The sequence below is a fragment of the Danio aesculapii genome, chromosome 5 (assembly GCF_903798145.1).
Source record: "Danio aesculapii chromosome 5, fDanAes4.1, whole genome shotgun sequence".
Lineage (NCBI taxonomy): Eukaryota > Metazoa > Chordata > Actinopteri > Cypriniformes > Danionidae > Danio > Danio aesculapii.
Window position 1 is genome coordinate 25,120,585 of NC_079439.1, and position 19,257 is coordinate 25,139,841.

A 19,257-nucleotide genomic window follows, 5' to 3' on the forward strand; every position below is an offset into this window, starting at 1 on the left:
AAACTAAGGCCATGGAGGAGTACATTCAGGAGGCTCTGAGTCAGGGGTATATCCGCCCATCCACGTCACCCGCTGCCTCAAGTTTCTTCTTCGTGGCTAAGAAGGATGGAGGGTTGCGGCCATGTATCGACTACCGAATACTCAATCAAGGAACCGTCAAATTCCGCTATCCCCTTCCTCTCGACCTCCGCAGCGCCTATAACCTGGTCAGAATACGTGAGGGGGACGAGTGGAAGACTGCGTTTGTGACCCCTACTGGACACTACAAGTACCTGGTCATGCCCTATGGTCTGGTTAACGCCCCCTCCGTATTCCAAAACTTCATCCACGAAGTCCTCCGGGAGTTCCTCCATCTCTTCGTCATAGTCTACATAGATGATATCCTGATTTACTCCCGGAGTGAGGCCGAACATCGCCACCACGTTGCGGAGGTCCTGAAAACCCTCAGGAAACACCGGTTGTACCTCAAGGCCGAAAAATGCTCATTCCACTTACCATCTGTTCAGTTCCTGGGGTACATCATCGATCAGAGAGGGGTTCGTATGGACGAGGGGAAGGTCACTTCCGTCATCTCCTGGCCAGAACCCAAAACCATAAAGGAACTCCAACGATTCCTAGGATTTGCCAATTTCTATCGAAGTTTCATCCGCTTACCAATCTGCTCAAAAACAAACCCAAAACACTACCCTGGCCTCCCGAAGCCGCCGCAGCATTAGAAAACCTCAAAGAATCCTTCACTCAAGCTCCACTCCTGACTCATCCCGATCCTGACTTGCCTTTTGTGGTCAAAGTGGATGCATCAACCACCGGAGTGGGAGCCATCCTGTCCCAGTACCACGGAACTCCCACACTACTCCATCCATGTGCCTATTTCTCCCGGAAGCTCAGCCCGGCGGAAAGGAACTATGACATCGGAAATCGAAAACTTCTTGCCATCAAGCTCGCCCTGGAGGAGTGGCGACACTGGTTGGAGGAAGCCAAACATCCATTCCAGGTGATCACAGATCATAAAAACTTGCAATACCTAAAAGATGCTAAAAGACTCTGTCCTCGTCAGGCTCGTTGGTCATTGTTCTTCTCCAGATTTCATTTCTCTATATCATATCGACCAGGATCAAAAAATATCCGAGCAGACGCACTTTCCAGAATTCACGATCAGCATGAAACCATTGAGACCCCGGCCAAGATCCCTCCCGATCCGATCACTGTCTGTCCCATCACATGGCCCGCTCCTACAGTAGACGCCACTCCAGAATCCAGAACCCCGCCGGGCTGTCCCTCCAATCGACGCTTCATCCCTGAAAATCAACGGGTAGATCTCATTCATTCCAGCCATACATCTCTGGGCACAGGGCATCCCGGGGCCAACAACACCCTCTCGCTGCTATCCCAACGCTTTTGGTGGCCGAACATGGCGAGGGATGTGAGGAGATACATCCAAGACTGTAGAGAATGCGCTATGTCGAAGAGTCCTCGACATCTACCTGCTGGTAAACTCCATCCCTTGCCCATCCCGAACCGCCCCTGGTCACACCTAGGAGTTGACTTCATGACAGATCTCCCATTATCTGAAGGTAACGCCTGCATTCTAGTCATTGTAGATCGATTCTCAAAATTCTGCCGTTTGATTCCTTTGAAGGGTCTGCCCACAGCCCTAGAGACCGCCGAAAACCTGTTCAACCATGTCTTTCGAAATTTTGGGTTACCAGAAAATATAGTCTCGGACCGAGGACCCCAGTTCATCTCCAGACTATGGAAAGCCTTCTTCAGACTCCTAGGTGTGACCATAAGCCTCTCGTCTGGCTATCACCCACAGACCAACGGCCAGACAGAGAGGAAAATTCAGGAAGTGGGGCGGTTCCTCAGGACCTTCTGTCACGGTCAGCAAAACTCCTGGAGCCAGTTTCTGGGCTGGGCGGAATACGCCCAGAATTCCCTGCGGCAACCTACCACCGGACTTACGCCATTCCAGTGCATCCTAGGATTCCAACCTCCACTCTTTCCCTGGGATGGCGAACCATCTGATGTCCCTGCAGTGGATTACTGGTTCCGGGAGAGCGAGGGGGTCTGGGACGATGCTAATCACCATCTCCAGAGGGCAGTACGCAGAGCAAAGGAGGTGCCCGATAAAAGGAGGATTCCAGGTCTCATCTATACTCCGGGGCAGAAAGTCTGGCTATCCACCAGAGATATCCGCTTGCGATTGCCCTCCCGAAAACTAAGTCCCAGATTTGTTGGTCCCTTCATCATCCTGGAACAGGTCAACCCAGTCACATTTAAGTTACAGTTACCACCACAATACAGAATCCACCCCACATTCCACGTGTCCCTTCTCAAACCCTTTCACGATCCTCCGATTCCCTCCACAGAGCCTGGCCATGAAGAGGAACCCCCTCCCCCACTGATGTTGGAAGAAGGGTCCATCTACCAAGTCAAGGACATCCTACGGTCCCGGCGTCGTGGTGGTCATCTAGAATACCTCGTCGACTGGGAGGGGTATGGTCCAGAGGAAAGGTCTTGGGTCCCCAGATCCGATATATTAGATCCCGCACTTATGGAAGAGTTCCACTCCAATCACCCAGAGTTCCCAGCACCTCGTGGAAGAGGTAGACCACCACGACGTCGGAGGTTTAGGCCCTCAGGAGCAGGCCCTGGGAAGGGGGGTAATGTCACGGATTGGGCAGGCTCTTCCACCAGTATCACGCAACGAGCATCCTCACCTGAGTTCTAATCATGCACAGCTGCACCCAATCACTCAAACTCACTATAAAAGCACACACCTCACCTCACTCATTGTCTGGTCTCGTTCCCACGAAGCGGACTCATAGTGAGTACCTCCTGGTAGTCACTATCACTATATATCATCGTCTGAACTTAACTGATCTCTGTTTTCTTCCAGTCTGTCCAGTGTTTCCGGTGTCCTGTCAGAGTTGTGTGTATCGTCAGTCTGTCTTCCCCGCAAGCCCTCTGGTGTGTGCATTCGGTCTTCCTCAGTGTCTGTCATCCAACCTACCACATAGAAGAATCATCAGCTCACCCGATCTCCATTCACTTCCCCAATGTTATCCTTTTGTGCTCCAATGTTGGAATAAACATCTTTATTTACTTACTCACCTTGTTTGTCCGTCTGCTTCCCTAACAATAATACAGTTTTTCGTTCAGAGTTGTATTTTAAAGTACTATAAAGTTTCCAACTGGCGAATGACATGATCATATTATGACAACTGGTTAGCATTTAGGCAGATCACCTATTGCACCTTTAACAGAACAGTATTTAGTTAATTGATACTTTTGATGTTGTAAACAAATTTCAAATTATATGTTTTATTGTATTGGTTCTATAATTATGGTTTAATATAAAAGTTGTCTTTGTTTGATTGTGGTATGGTGTCTATGGAAGCTCGTTCCTGCTACTGAATAATAAAAAAAAATTAATTGGAAAAAAATAAGTCGCAATTCTGAGTTATTAAGTCAGAATTCTGAGTTATAAAGTCAGAATTGCGAGTTATTAAGTCAGAATTCTGAGTTATAAAGTCAGAATTGCGAGTTATTAAGTCGGAATTGCGAGTTTTAAAGGAGTTTCCTGTTATGGCGATTAGCCATAAATGAAGTGTTAAAGACTCTTTCTTTAGGTTCTCTGCTTGTGATGTGGTATGGATTCGCAGCCCAGTTTACCAATAAAGGCCAGGAATACACAGTATTTGGTTGACACTTTTACTGAACTAAAATATAAACTAATACAACCCTTTTAGTTTTAGCCCTTATAATGTCTATGTACGATATGTCTGCAGCTCCCAAGTACACCACACGAAGGCACTCTTGCAATATGAAACAAATAACAGCTGCGACAAAATGTATATCATATAATTGTTACACATATAATGGATGAATAATATAGAAATCCCAATTTTAGACTTTTGGAGAAATCACACAACCTATAGCTTGTTTCAGGCACTCTGTTTAATGCTTTATAACTGCTATTTAGACCAAATGGTAATAATTAACAAAGAACAAATCCATACGAATAAATAGACAGCCTAGATAAACTATATATTTCCTTTTTGAAAGCGTGATAAACATTACAAAGTCAGATATAGGCTTTATGTTGTGATTATGAGCTAATGTGGATCCGTCTTTAAAACTCCATTTATGGCCAGTCAGACAGGAAACTCATTTCTAACTTGCAATTCTGAACTCAGAACTCAATTCTCTAACTCAGAATTGCAACTTTATAATTCAGAATTGCAACTTTATAACTCAGAATTCTGACTTTATAACTCAGAATTCTGACTTTATAACTCAGAATTCTGACTTCATAACTCAGAATTGCGAATTTATAACTCAGAATTTTTTTTATTTTAGCCTAAACTTTTTTTAAATATTTTTTTTTATTTAGTGGCCTTAACTTTTTATTTCATTTTTTATTTTATTTTTTTATCATTTAGTGGCCTAAACTTTTTTTTTTATTAATTTTTTTATCATTTAGTGGCGGGAACAGGCTTCCATAGGGTGTCTGTTGTTATGGTTTAGTGTAAATTATCCTTTTTATTTTTTGGTTTTGATGATGATTTAATGTAAATGTGTCATTTTATTTGTTGGACCCTAGGAAGAATAGCCTCTGCACTGGTAGTGGCTAATGGGGATCTAAATAAACAAAAACTTGCAAACTCAGAAATTCCGTCCAGCAGGGGATTGGACCAGCAATGTTCGTCCTTTGAGGCGACAGTGCTAACACCACTGAGCCATTAAAAAAATAAATGAAAAAACTATATTAATCATTGAAGCCTAGAAATTGAACTCTTACTTACAATTCTGCATGAAACTTAAAGCATGACCCTGCGGTTTCAGGTCTGACGCATTCGCGTGCCTATGAATGGAAATCTATAGGAGGAAACCTCTCTGGACAGAAATTTAAAGGGCACTTATGGTGAAAAATCTACTTTTAAATCATATTGGGGTGATATAAACTCACCCAGTCCTTCTTTTTCAAATTTAACAACATAAACGGTGGACCAATTGGAGCGGTTTTCAGATCGACTGCAACTTGAAGTAAGAGTGCGGTCCCCCCGCCCACCGAATTGATTGACAGCTGCGCGTATTAACATGTCCCAGTAGTCATGTGTATAATCATATCAACAAGACTAGACGTGCACAAAGCAACCGGGAATAAAAGTTGTGTTTAGTTCGTTAGGATCATCAATCATCATCAAACGTGATCAAGAGTGAGTTTTACAAGTTTAAAATGTTTTAAAACAGAGCATGTGTGTAATGAAGTACAGCGATTTTACTTCAGCTTTACTTCATCAGCACAGCCGCGTGTCAGAACAATTATAAAAGAAGACGCTTCAATCCCAGTTTGTGGACGTTAAATCAGGTTTATTTTGTACATTAACATAACAGATATCCATACAGCAGTGGAGATTAACCTGTATCCTGTCAAACAGAGTTTGAAGCTAAACGCTCGCTCTCACTCCTCTCTCTCTGTGTGTGTGTGTGTCTGCGCGTGTCCTCACTGTGTGTGCGCGTGAACTTTGTAACGACTTTGTGTGTGACTCATGGTTGCAACTAAAAAAACTGCATCAAATACTGATTGATAAAGTTTTTACTGTAGTATTTCTCACAAATGCGGCGTGAGATCTGCTTCCTGAGGCAGCCAAGGGCGGCGACTGAGGCATGTTGCTGACAGGCACGTGGGAACGGTGGGCGGGGAGGACTAGCCTTAAAGGCCCAGCACAAAAAAACAGCAACCAAGTTTTACCGGTTATAATACAGACACTTCAGACAGCTATAACAAATACTCTGATGGTTGTTTTGAGCTCAAACTTTACAGACACATTCTGGGGACACAAAAGACTTATATTAAATATGGAAAAAGGGCTAACCTAGGTGCCCTTTAAAACATGGAGCAGTCGCTCGCTTTTTTAAACGTCTAATCATCTTGTTTAATCCTGCCCCTTTTCCCAGCGCCACACAACAGAATTAGAGAATTTCGCACACACAAACTCTGGCGTGACCGCAGCTTTACTCTGCAAACAGAAATAAACCAATTCCGCCTTCACAGTTCAGTCTACGGCTGCTCATTAACCCTTTATGAATTCACTACCCCGCTGCTCAGAGCGCCACGCACCACGGTTGTCATAAATCACAAATGATCAGTGTTTTTAATCACAGTCTTATTTTAGGTCTCAAATGGCGAAATACACAGTAGTAGCAGAACAACTCTTTAAAGTTCATCAAATACACCACGGTTGTCTGTGAAAAGAGTAATATTCTTAAGCATTATCTGACAACATGCTTACTTCATACAGTATACACATTTTGTGCTATTTAGACATTTCTTTCTGTCCGTATCAGTGCCCATGCGCGTCAGGATCTGTTCACACTGCAAATCTGATATTGGCTACATTTATAAGAGCAGTGTGAACAGCCATTCAAAAAAATCTGATGTGAGAAAAAATAGATTTGACCACTAAGCCTGGCAGTGTGAACATAGCCTAAGTCATTTGATTCTATGGTTGTTTTTATCTTTATTTTTATTATTTTCTTAAAACTTGTTAAGTAGAAAAGGTATTACTTCACTATCTATAAAATCAACTATGATAATTTTTTTAATCAATATGGTTTAAATGACATTCCATGTCTGCTACACAGTTCAAGAAACAGCTACAGTAGTTAGTTACTGTAGTTAGTTTTTTCAACAATGCATAGTATTATGGTAGATTTGCAGTAATTTACATTGTTGTTTAGGAAAAGCACCCCAGATATGATGAGGAGCATTTCGTTTTAGTGAGCAGTAACAAACTGACCATCTGAACGATCAACAATATCAACAATTGGAAAATAGGGGCTTAGAAAGATTAAAACTTTAAATGAATCAAATGTTTTGTTTGAACATCATTGAGAAGTTAGTTGATTTGAAATGGACATTATGAGAAAATTTGTGATCTTAGACCTCAGATATATATAGATCTCAGATGTATATACCTATTGTAGAAGACCTCCAAAAATTAGGAACTTACAAGCAGCCCTTAGTGCATATAAACCAGATGCATATAAACCATTCTGACGCATGCTCAAGGCATTTTTAGGTTGCTTTCACACCTAGACATACTGCTGAGTTAAACACTTACATCTAACACTTCTTCTAGGTGTGAAAGCACGCTAAATTAGGGGTGTCAAACTCAGGCCCCATTTACCTTAATACGTTTTAGTTATGAAACGCATGAGTTTTGCTATGGTTTCGCCTTCCATCCACACTACTCTGGAGTTTTCGAGCCCTGAAAACGAAGCATTTTGAAAATGCTGAAGAGGCCGTTTTGTTTGAAAATGCTGCTGCTTCGTGTCAATGTGGATGGGAGAAAAGCTGAGACATCTGAAAATGGAGATCTGATTGGGGCTTTTTCCTTTATATTAATTGCACAAATTTCAGTCTTGCACCCTTTTCTTAAGTTCAAACTTTGCAAGTTTGATATGGGAAACAAACGAGGTTATATAAAATTATATATATATATATATATATATATATATATATATATATATATATATATATATATATATATATATATATATATATATAAATATATATTATCATTAAATGTGGAGGGGGGCCTTACAATATTTTAATAAAGTAGATCTCAAGCAAAAAAAGGTTGGGAACCACTTCTCTTAACAGTCCCTCCAGGATTTTGCAATCGTAGAATTTTCACCAAATCAAGCAAACTCCGCAAAATTTGCATAATTTATAGAAATGTTGTTTAAAGATATTAATAGTTATATCATTTTAAACTACGAAAAACCAAAGCTGTTCAATCTCCACCTTTTTTGTTCTTATCAGTTGCTGAGCTACTTTGTTTAAATTTGAAATAATCAAAATATTAAGGGATTAAAAATATTTGACAGAGAAATCAAACTTTCACATTTGGCAGATGATACTGCACTTTTTCTGAAAGATAAAAATCTAATTAAAACAGGCCTAGAACTTATTTCCAAACTAAATTTCACTAAATCTTCTGGTCTAAAGCTAAATATTCACAAATGCGAAATCTTATTCATACATAATTCTAGGGGAGTCAAAATTAATTGTTTATTTGGTGCACTGCGATGCAGACACAGACAACTCGTTATCGGTTCAATAATAATCATAACCAGTTATTATGTACTGACGTCATTTATCTCATTTGCACTATGTTGCCGTAGCTTACTATGGCGAGGGAGGCGAGCTCGAGTATTTACTACACTACAACAACTTAAAAGCACAGAAACTGTGCACAACTTCACTGCACGTGTGTTTGCTGGACAGTCTTTCACTGACACTTACAGCAGAAGCCCCTATTTCACTGCGATTGAGAAAATAAAAGTAAACTCCATTTCTCTCTCACTCCCATTTGACCTGCTGGCATACATTTTTTTGGTATTACATATAAAGATACATTACAGCCTATAAATATTAACTTGCTATAATTTCCTTCATTATAATGAATCCATTAAATAAATTAAACCTGTCTAATTTACATCATTTATATATATCAGAAAAATGTTACAGCAAGGCCTATTATATTGAATGGCGATCGGAAACAATGTTCCCCATTCGCCCGTCATGATCACCATATTTGTGAAATAGTATACACTATTGTCTATTGTATACAACATTTATTAACAATATATATATATATATATATATATATATAAATATATTGATGACGATGTCCGAGAAAACGCTAATAACATTAACATCCATCATAACCACCATATATGGTTTGCCTAGATTGCGTGCGCTGGATTGTGTGTGCCTGAAACGTGTGTGGGTCTGCGGGGCTGCAGTTGGATATTATTGCTCCTCTCGGCTGTTACAACTATACTTCTGGATCCAGACACGAGCGCGTGTCTGCAGAGTGAGTTTTCTCCACCGTGTCTATCATGGATCAGCTGTCATCGCCGCTGTCGTTTGTCAGTGTCAGTCATCAGTGAACAGTGCCAGAGCATTAGAGCCAATTGCAGCCCTTTTTGTTGACCAATCATAGGGGTGTAAGAAAAAACTCACTAGACAAGGCTCAGAAAGCAAGCGGGATATTTATATTTGTTTTTTTACTAAAAATGCTCATGTTGTTTTGTGCATGTACTTGATACAGTTCATATATCTATATTAAAGGACAAAATTGTATTACAAATAGTGTATAAATATAAATATATTTATACATTTTAATACAAGAATTGCTGTGCTGTGAAGAAAATATAAAACTGTGTATGGAAAGCATCGTCAATGCACTGTGTAGCGCAGAGATTTCGAATTGAACCGAATCGATGGCTTGATAACCGTAACTGAACCGAGACCAGTGTAGGTTCACACCTCTGTAATTCTATAGACTTGTCCATTGAAAATATTCGTGTTAAAAATTCTGTGAAATATCTTGGAATCCATATTTCTAAAAATAAAACTGCTTGTGAACAATTTAATTTTGTGTCAAAAATTCAGAAAGCTAAATGTATTTCAAATAATTGGCTGCAAAGGGATCTTACTATTTTTGACAGTGTTATACTATCCAAAGCTGAGGGTCTATCTAGATTTGTTTATCCTGCTCTTTCCATGCATGTTAGTACTGAAATTTCAAAAAATATTAATAAATACTTCTTAGATTTTATATGGAAAAATAAACCTTACAAATTAAAAAAGGATGTAATATCAGCTAAAAGAGTAGAACGTGGCTCAGAGATTATAGATTTTTTTTTATATTAACTGTACCTTTAAACTTAATTGGTTAAGAAATTGCCTAATATAGTGGTATGAAACCTTTATGGTTCGCGAGTCACATGTGGCTCTTTGACCAAAAATACGTGGCTCTCCAGCTGTGTACCTTCAACAATATTTTACAGTATAAATAAATATAACAGTCACTATAAATCAGTTTCTTATTGAAAATACAGCCACTATTCCACTACAGTGGCGGTCCTAGAGGGGGGCCTGGGAAGGGGGTGCGTGTCAACAACCCATTGTAACATTGTAATTCCACTGTCATTTTTCAGTTTTCAGAAATTTGATATATTTATCTCTTGATTTTATGTAAAGCTTTTAGGTGCATCACTGGTGTGACTCCTTTATTGTAAAGCAATTGTAAAGCAACAGAATATAAAATGATTCGTCATTTTAATTTAGTGAGTGTATGATTGTCAGCATGTGTTTATATACCTTAATATACCAACATCTTGTAAAATGCATCTTGTAAAAAAACTTTAATATTAACAAAAAAGTATAAGTTTTACACTTTAAATAAGTGTACAAATATCATAAAAATATAATTAATCTGTCACTTATCGTGTTTTCTTAAAGTCGAACATTTCGATTGACTACGTGGTTTAAATTTAAATGTTAAAAAATTAGGTTTTTACACATTTTTTCCCAAACAAACGTGCACATTTCTGTAGAATGACCCAACCTTATATTTTGTCCCTCTGGCCCCCCATGTGTCAAAACGCCACGGAGGAGCGAAATCAGCCATCGGTGGCGCGCGCTCTCGGTGGCGTGCGCTCTCGCCCTCTCTGTCAGTGGCGGTGCTTCGCAGTGCGCACTTCTGTTCCCCGCATTCGTCAGAAGTTAACGCCAAATTGACACAGTTAATATAAAGATTCACCTTCTGTCATATTTGTGTTGTGAAACACTATCAAAATGTCCACTGTTGATTATATTAGACTTCTGTTTTCAGTAACGATTTCAAAACTTTTAGTCCTCGGCTGTGCAGAGGTTATTATCAATCAGAAATTAAGTGTATAGCTTAAAGTTAGGAAATGCAGTCTTGAACTTACAAACAGTCGGCAAGTACTGGAAAACAGATGAAACACATTGATCCAGTTTAGTTTTCAGTCACGCTCATGTAAAAGTAATATTCAACTCATTTAGTTTTGCCTTCATTTGTTTTTAATTTCAGTCGTGACATAAAGCAGCAGTCTTCAACACATGATGTATTACAACACGTTTTTAAACATAATAGTTTAACTAACTAATTTCTAATACCTACTTTTTTATCTTTCCCATGGTGACAGTCAGTCACATAATATTTTACTAGTTATTTAGCGAGACAGTTGTATACAAAGTCCCTTTAAGTATTTTACAGTCTTTGATTCAGATTAAAGTGCAATTTAAAGACTTAACTAGGTTATGTTAACTAGGAAAGTTGGAATAGTTAGTCAAGTTATTGTATAACGGGTTTGTAGTGTAGACAATCAAAAAATACACAGTACATATTTCTTAAATGAGGCTAATAACACTAACTTAAAATAGTTTTTAAAAAAATTTAAAACTGCTTTTATTCAAGAAATAAACTATAAGTAATATAGTAAAATTTATAATAATTAAAACTTATTATGACTCCAGAATAATTATTTGTGTTTTATAGGAAATACTGTGAAAATCTCCTTGGTTTGATTTAGATCACTTGGGAAACATTATAATCTGTCACTTATCGTGTTTTCTTAAAGTCGAACATTTCGATTGACTACGTGGTGTAAATTTAAATGTTAAAAAATTAGGTTTTTACACATTTTTTCCCAAACAAACGTGCACATTTCTGTAGAATGACCCAACCTTATATTTTGTTGGAGCATTCCTTAGCATGCGATATGTTTTCATTATAAACTGATGTAAATCCTCTATTAATCGCATTCTTTCTAATCCATAAACTTTGCACAATAACCTGATTTGTGATAAATAATGATCACCTCCATTTACTTTTATAGAATTGAAATCTAAAGCTACCATGAACCAAGCTACAAAACCAACAAAATTCAAAAAAGTGTAAATACATACCCAGTTAATGAGATCCCAGCCAACAGTAAAAGAAAAAAAATGTTTTGAAGTTTCATTTTCCAACTTAGGCTATTACACTTTTGGGACTGGATATCTGATGCAAAATAGGTCTAGGCTATGTCTGATGGCTAAATATGAGGATTTGTTTTATTTATTTATTTTTAAATGTACTAAAAGTTTACAAATACAAATAAATATTAAATGAAAATCTTAACTTGAAGCTGCAATATTAATATTTAATTATCAGTGTCAATCCAATCATCTAGCGCATTATCAATAGAATAAACCAAAAAGAATCAAGTACAAAGAATAAAAGAATAAAGTCTTCAGTGAGGTCTTAGCTAGATTAGTTCAGAGTGACAAGAGAAGACAAAAAAGGAGAAGTACTGTGAAGAATGGAAGTAAGAGTGTGAAGTGAGAAAGCAATTGTTTTTTTTTCTTTCTTAAATGTTACACACAACCAAGATCAGATGAGACAATGCTATAAACTGAATAAATATCAGACATATTTATTTATTTGTTTATTTTGTTTATTAAATTCCAAATAAATACATTATGATCCACACATAAATGTAAAGTAATTGACAAAACCAAGTATATTCACAAAATAAGCAAAATGAGAAAAAAATTAATTCTACAAATACAACTTATAGACCAATTACAAACCTACGTCACACATGCCCAGATCGACCATGGCTCGTTATTATATGTATTTATAATTCCGCTATAATCTCTCGCTGTGTATTTCAAACATGGCGGGTTTTTTGTTTTCATTCTGGCTTGTTGCATAAGCAAATGACATATCTCTGTAAACCAATAGCGTTCAGCTGCGCGTGTGGCTCCGCCTTTTGGTACCCTTTCACGTGTTTGTTACCCTTTCGAAAGGGTGCCGAAAAAGTGGTACGGTATGGTTCGGTTCGGTACGCTTTTTGACAGTGGAAACGGCCATAAAAGCGCACCAAACCGAACCGTACCGTACCACTCAGTGGAAACGGGCCATTACTGTACATGCCTAGTAATTTTTCCTTCAGATTTCGTTTTTCACTCTTGTTACAGAGGGTTATAATATAGAAAAATTACATGCTCTACCTTTAAATGCTTTGCAGATCAGTATGTTCCCAAAGACATTTTTATCTGGTCAGAGCCCTTCCAGCTGTTGCTGGGCCAGTGGAGTGTCAGCGCAGTATCGTACATCTGCTCTGCATCTCTGGGATAGCTCTGTGTAATCCAAACGTAAACAATTCTGTTACAGTCGTTAAGTGTAACCCTCGTCTTTGACCAAAAGTGCATTTATACAAACGAAATTGATATTAATACCGTTTTAACAACTTTAATACAAAATTGTAACATATACAGAGGATTTCAGCGTGGTGGAGCCCTTTAGTTAACTTTGCAGTTATCATAACACAACCGGCCCGTTTTGCCGTTTTGATACAATGTCAGCAATCAGATTACAATCTTCGCTACTAACTAACTCTTTAACTTCAGGTTACCTGACTAAACTTGTTAGCACACTTGAGTAACATGTTATCTTAACATTTCATCGATATTGTGATAGGATGTACCCACCTAAATGATGACAGAGCATAGAGTTGGTCATTCTAAGCTCTTTGATGATGAGGCGGCTGCGTTGTTGTTCAAAATCGAGGCTCTCTGGTAATGACACTCTTGCGGTTCACCGTTACCATAACAACCCTGTAAACAAACCATCTCACCCACTCTCCACACATGATATTTCATATCATGATAAATCAAGATTCTAAAACTATGATTTCTGGATGATGCTCTCTAAGCAGCAAGGCAGTTTTCTGTCTTTCACACTATTTAGACCAAAATGCGAATTATTTATTCTAATTTTCATATACAAGCTAAACGTAAATTTAATTTAAATTTACCCACAAAATATAGGTTGGGGCCACAAAGGGAAAATCCATTGGGCCCTGCTTGGGCTGACCTATATAGGGCCCACATGTTTTTCTGTGGGATTGTCCTGCCCACACTGTCCCACAGTAAACCCACAGCAGGTAGCCGTATTTTTTGGCGCGCATGTTTACTACCGGGACTCTCAGAAGAGAGCAGCGCGTGCGAGAGGCGCGCGTGTTCTTTGCGCACACGCGGAGATGCGTCAGTTTGCTTTTTGATTAAACACATTGCTTTCACCAGTGTTGGTTCGGTTGCACTTAGAGAATAACGTCTTTATTTCGGAATTACCACTCTTAATAAATACACTTGCATATGAAGTAAATCATATCTCAATGCATTTACTGGGGCACTGGAGATTTTTACTGGGGCACGTGCCCCAGTGAATTGGGTCTAGCGACGCCCCTGCAGCCCAGCAAGCATTTTTTGGTCTAAAAGACGTCTATTAAATGTCTAAACATAGCCTAGACGTCTAGGCTAAATCACAGCTAAATTTGGGCTGTCAGTGAAAACCTAATAGACGTCTAACCATAGCCCAAGATTAGACTAGACGTGATTTAGACGCCTTTTCAACGGCTACATGTATACATCTAATAGCCGGTGAATTTTGGTCTAGGATAAATAATGGTTAAATTTAGGCTGTCAGTGAAAATCCAATAGACGTCTAAGTACAGCCCAAGCATAAACAAGTCATCAAAATTTCAGCTAATGAGTGATTATGTTTATACATTTCATAAACAACAAAAATACACATACACATCAACATTTTTGATCAACAGGTTCTCAAAAATGCAATCCATTCAAACTGATTAAACAAAGCTTTTATTAATAAAAGCAACATTAACAATATTAAAAACATTAAACAATACAAAATAAATATATATAAAAATGTCAAAGTTATGACAAAACAAATAAGATAAAAACTAAGATTTTTTTCCTGTTGAACACAGAAGAAGATATTTTGAAAAAAGCTGAAAACCTGTAAAAAACATACCATGCAAGTACAGGTTATACACCAATGGTTACAGTTATTCAACCTTCTTCAAAATATCTTGTTCAACAGAATAAAGAAACTCAAAGGCTGTTATTTTTGCTTTAGATGCACTCAAAATTATTCTTGTATCTTAAAAATATTCTGATTGAACAACTGAAAGCATGTGGTCTGTTTTGAGGATGTTTTAGGTTTTTATCTGGACTTTAAACAAGTTGAGACCATTGCTGTCTATAGAGAATGAGAGAGCTCTCAGATTTCACCTGAAGTATCTTAATTTGTACTTCGAAGACAAATCAATGTTTGGTACGACACGGATAATTAAACGTTTTCATTTCTGGTTAAAAAAACCTTTAAGTGTACATGAACCCAAAAAGTCCATCCAATCTATATGTGACACTCAGCAGGTTCTGCAAAACCTCTACACCAACATCTGTAGGTCTGTCCCCAGGACCAGCATCCTCAGCCCAAATAATAAAGATCTCCACTGTTGTGTGTGCATTGAGATTCAGCCACTTTCAGTCCTGCAGAAAAAGGAGAGAAAATACTGAGATGTGTTCTAAACTCAGTCCTGTGACTGTGAGTTTTACAAATACATTTATGAAAGGAGGGTGGGTTGACACACTTATCACATATTCCTTTAAAAGTCTTCATTGAGGTAGATGCACAGACTCTTCAAATGCGGTAGGTCTTTAGGACACCATTACGCTTGATGGTTACGCATTAAAACTAGAAGAAAGATCTATTAACATAAAAATAATTATCCACAGGTTTACAGCTTAAAGCTGATTACTTATTTACACATTTAAATTCAATTATTCATTCACTTATTTTAACTATTTAGTATCAATGTGTTATATTCAATGTTTCTTTATGTCAACAGCAGTTATATGGTTAATACATAAATATTGTTTAATATTCATTCTGTGTGTTTGATGTGACTCGAAAGCTTCATCCAGCTTGTGAATGTACATGGGCAATCTGCATATGAACAGGGAAACCAGCAAATGTGGTCATAATGTTTTAGTCTAAAGTGTTTAAGCAACTCATACCTGCTAGACTGCTCATTTTACACAGCTACACTCAAATATCTGTGGGGAAAAACAAATAATTACAAATATTAGAGAAGCATTATAATAATAATAATAACAACAATAACTTATCTCATAGTAATCAGCTTACTTTATACTAGATTTTACTGTGACAAGTCAAAATACAGTTACTCTATATATATATATATATATATATATATATATATATATATATATATATATATGAATATATATATATATAGTTTATTTATAAAACATAAATCAATAAAAAAATTATTGAATTAACTTGTTTAAAAGTCTCTTATTATGAAATCACAAGCAAACATGATTTAGGAGCCAGAACTGCATAAGTTTCATCTCATAACAGACTTTTTCCATTGACTTCATGGGGAAATTTAATTAAGACGACTCGAAATGTACACAATAAATGCTCTTAATCACCGAACTTTGCTTAATAAGTGTTTAATTTTGCGTGTTTAAAACGTTGTAACACTCCCTCACACTGTTTTTATGTTTGTCTAAGATTTTTGAAATAAAGAGTGCCTATCAATTGATATTAGCGTAATACTATATTAAAACTCGCACATTTAATAAAAAAACATTGCCAAACAACATGATATTAAAGCAGATTACACTTACCTTGTAGGGCACTCGCGCTCGCAATCCTTAGCGCTACAAAATTCAAACCACAACAGCTTCTTCCTCTTGATTTGTTGGTCCGTTTCAGCCGAGCCGACTCGACAAATGTGCAATACCGCCATCTATCGTGTGGAGTACGGAACTGCATTGATTTCTCTTAACTGATTAGATCTGGCTTGTTTTACCGTAAGATAAATGTAATATATTATAAATAAGATATATTATGCCATATTCATTTTTACTTAAAAATAAAAAGAGTAAGTCTACAATTCATTTATGTCAATTTTGCGAGGTGGGTAAAGCCCATCTAATTCAAAGCTAAATTATGGCTACAAATAGAACATGTCACGAAATTACACCTTAACACTTACTGATAATGCGTGCGTGATGCACGCGCTGCATGGCCAAATACTACAGTGAATCAGTTTAGGCTATCAGTGGGCTATAAATAGCCGGCCGGATGACGAGCTAATTCAAGGCTAAGCTCAGACTATGAAAATAGCATATATTTTTAAAAGCCCAAACTCCTTATATGCGATTGACTTTCCTTACTTAAAGGAATATCATACATATCACAAGGTATTTTGCCAAAAAAAGACAGTTAAGCAAATGTACGTTTTTTTGGGCTAGAGATGGGTTACACATAGCCGGACTAGATTGGGTCTATACTTCACAGAGAAACTGAAACTATGTCTATTACTTGCAGGAACCTCATAGTTGTTATTGACCTTTTTTGCATGACGAAGTATCATACGTATCACAAGCTTTATTTAGCAGAAAAACAACATGCAACCAAATTTAAGGTTATTTGGGCTAAAATTGGGTTACACGAGCTAGATCTGGTCTACACTTCACCTAGCCGGTGAAATGGCGGCTATTGCTTGCTGGGAGGCCACCATTGCTTAATATATAACTACATAACATTAATATTTGCCTTAGGTCATCATCGCTTATTTATTATTTTCATTAATATGTTAACCTCAGGTCATCATCTCTGATTTATTAATATTATTAATACGTTAACCTCAGGTCATCATCACTGATTTATTACTACATAACATTAATATTTACCTCAGGCCATCGTCACTGATTTATTAATATCATTTATACGTTATCCTCAGGTCGTCATCATCACTGATTTATTAATATTTTATTGATATTTTAGCGCGGATGTATACCTGACCGGTGAGCCGTCTGACAAAGAAGTGCCCTTCTGAACCAAGTGGTGCTCACTGCAGAGCCACTTGGGCAGAGCTGAGCTCCAGCAAGCTCCCCGTTGCACACAATAGCACACAAAGGCACATAGGATGAGGCCATTTCCCATAGCTGCGGGCACCTCTCTGCATAGCTCTGCTTTATGCTGCATCATGAGGCTGATAGACAGGTATGTCAAGTCCCACCTCTCCAACATATAGACGAATTACCATGTTTGTAAACATTCAAGATGCGTGTGCAGTGAGGTTGCAGAAAAAAATGGGAGTACTAGCATTTACAGCGAGGTAATGACATCCGATGCGGTTCAGAGTTTGTTGTTGCATTAGAAATAAGGTATATTGATTACATATTATATATATATTATTTACATAATGCTTTCAGCTTATTAAATTTCAGCTTGTTAAATGCCTACAAGTCTTTGGCTGCCAACAAGGAAAAAAAGACGGAGGAGATATACAAGGCCTGCGTAATCATAAACAATCAAAACAACTGCATTCTGACAGCAAACTGCAACTGTACGGCAGGGTATGCGAACTTACACTTTTAAGTTTCATTCTAAACATTCAGTGTCTGCAGTTTAATTAACCATTTTTAACTGTTTTTGCTGAAATCATTGCTGCTATCAAAAACTAGTAATGTGTATGTTTCAGCATATAGCGTGAACCTGATATACAATGAGAAATGCAGAGTCGAGCATTTTTAATAAGGTCGTCACTTCATTTAGCTCTCTTTTAGCCAAAGACGTCTGAGGTTGGCATTAAAAGCAGTGTGGTGTATGGAAAAAGTGAAGTTTTCGAGTTTGGCATCCTACTGCACAACACGACTTGTTTGCTATTGCAATCGGTCTCTTCTTTTAAACAGGAACCCCTGTGTAGGTAGGTAATTCCTCCATATATATTAATATATATTACATTAATAAATACCCTGAATTATTAGCCCCCCTGTTTGCCCCCCCCCCCCCCCCCCCAATTTATGTTTAATGGAGATATTTTTCCAACACATTTCTAAACACTATAGTTTTAATAACTCATTTCTAATAACTGATTTATTCTATTTTATTTGCCATGATGACAGTAAATAATATTTTGCTAGATATTTTTCAAGACACTTCTATACAGCTTAAAGTGACATTTAAAGGCTTAACTAGGTTAATTAGGTTAACTAGGCAGGTTAGGGTAATTAGGCAATTTATTGTATAAGGATGGTTTGTTCTGTAGACTATCGAAAAAATAAGACTTTCTTTAGAAGAAAAAATATCAGACAAACTGAAGATTTCCTTGCTCTGTTAAACAACATTTGGGAAATATTTAAAAAAGAAAAAACAATCAAAGGGGGTTCAATAATTCTGATAAATTGCACTGTACACTGTAAATTCAATCTACTTAAGTGGATCTTTGTGCGTTGAATTTTCTATTGTTACACCCTTATTACCCAAACATTATGGTTTGTTCCTTCACAATTTATAAAAAAGTACACCGTAAATTCAATATACTTGCGCATTACTTTGCGTGTTGCATATCTGGTTATTACCCCCTTATTACCCAAGTATTACAGTTTGATCCCTTATACCTACACATATGTTCTTTGTACTTATACTATACTTACAGAAAAGTACACCGTCGTTTCACTGTACTTACGCGGTA

At 37.4% G+C, this 19,257-nt stretch overlaps 1 protein-coding gene across 1 annotated transcript in view; it reads right to left on the reverse strand.

Annotated features, from left to right (window-relative positions):
- The window catches only part of LOC130228341 (globoside alpha-1,3-N-acetylgalactosaminyltransferase 1-like), a 28,119-nt gene extending 11,598 nt beyond the window's left edge, over positions 1–16,521 (reverse strand). The window contains exons 1-2 of the mRNA XM_056456780.1: positions 16,400–16,521; positions 1,140–1,298 (exon numbers count right to left, since the gene is read on the reverse strand). Coding sequence (XP_056312755.1) covers positions 1,140–1,298; positions 16,400–16,521 — 281 coding nt within the window. The remainder of the gene's footprint in view (positions 1–1,139; positions 1,299–16,399) is intronic.
- Positions 16,522–19,257: the final 2,736 nt, after the last annotated feature.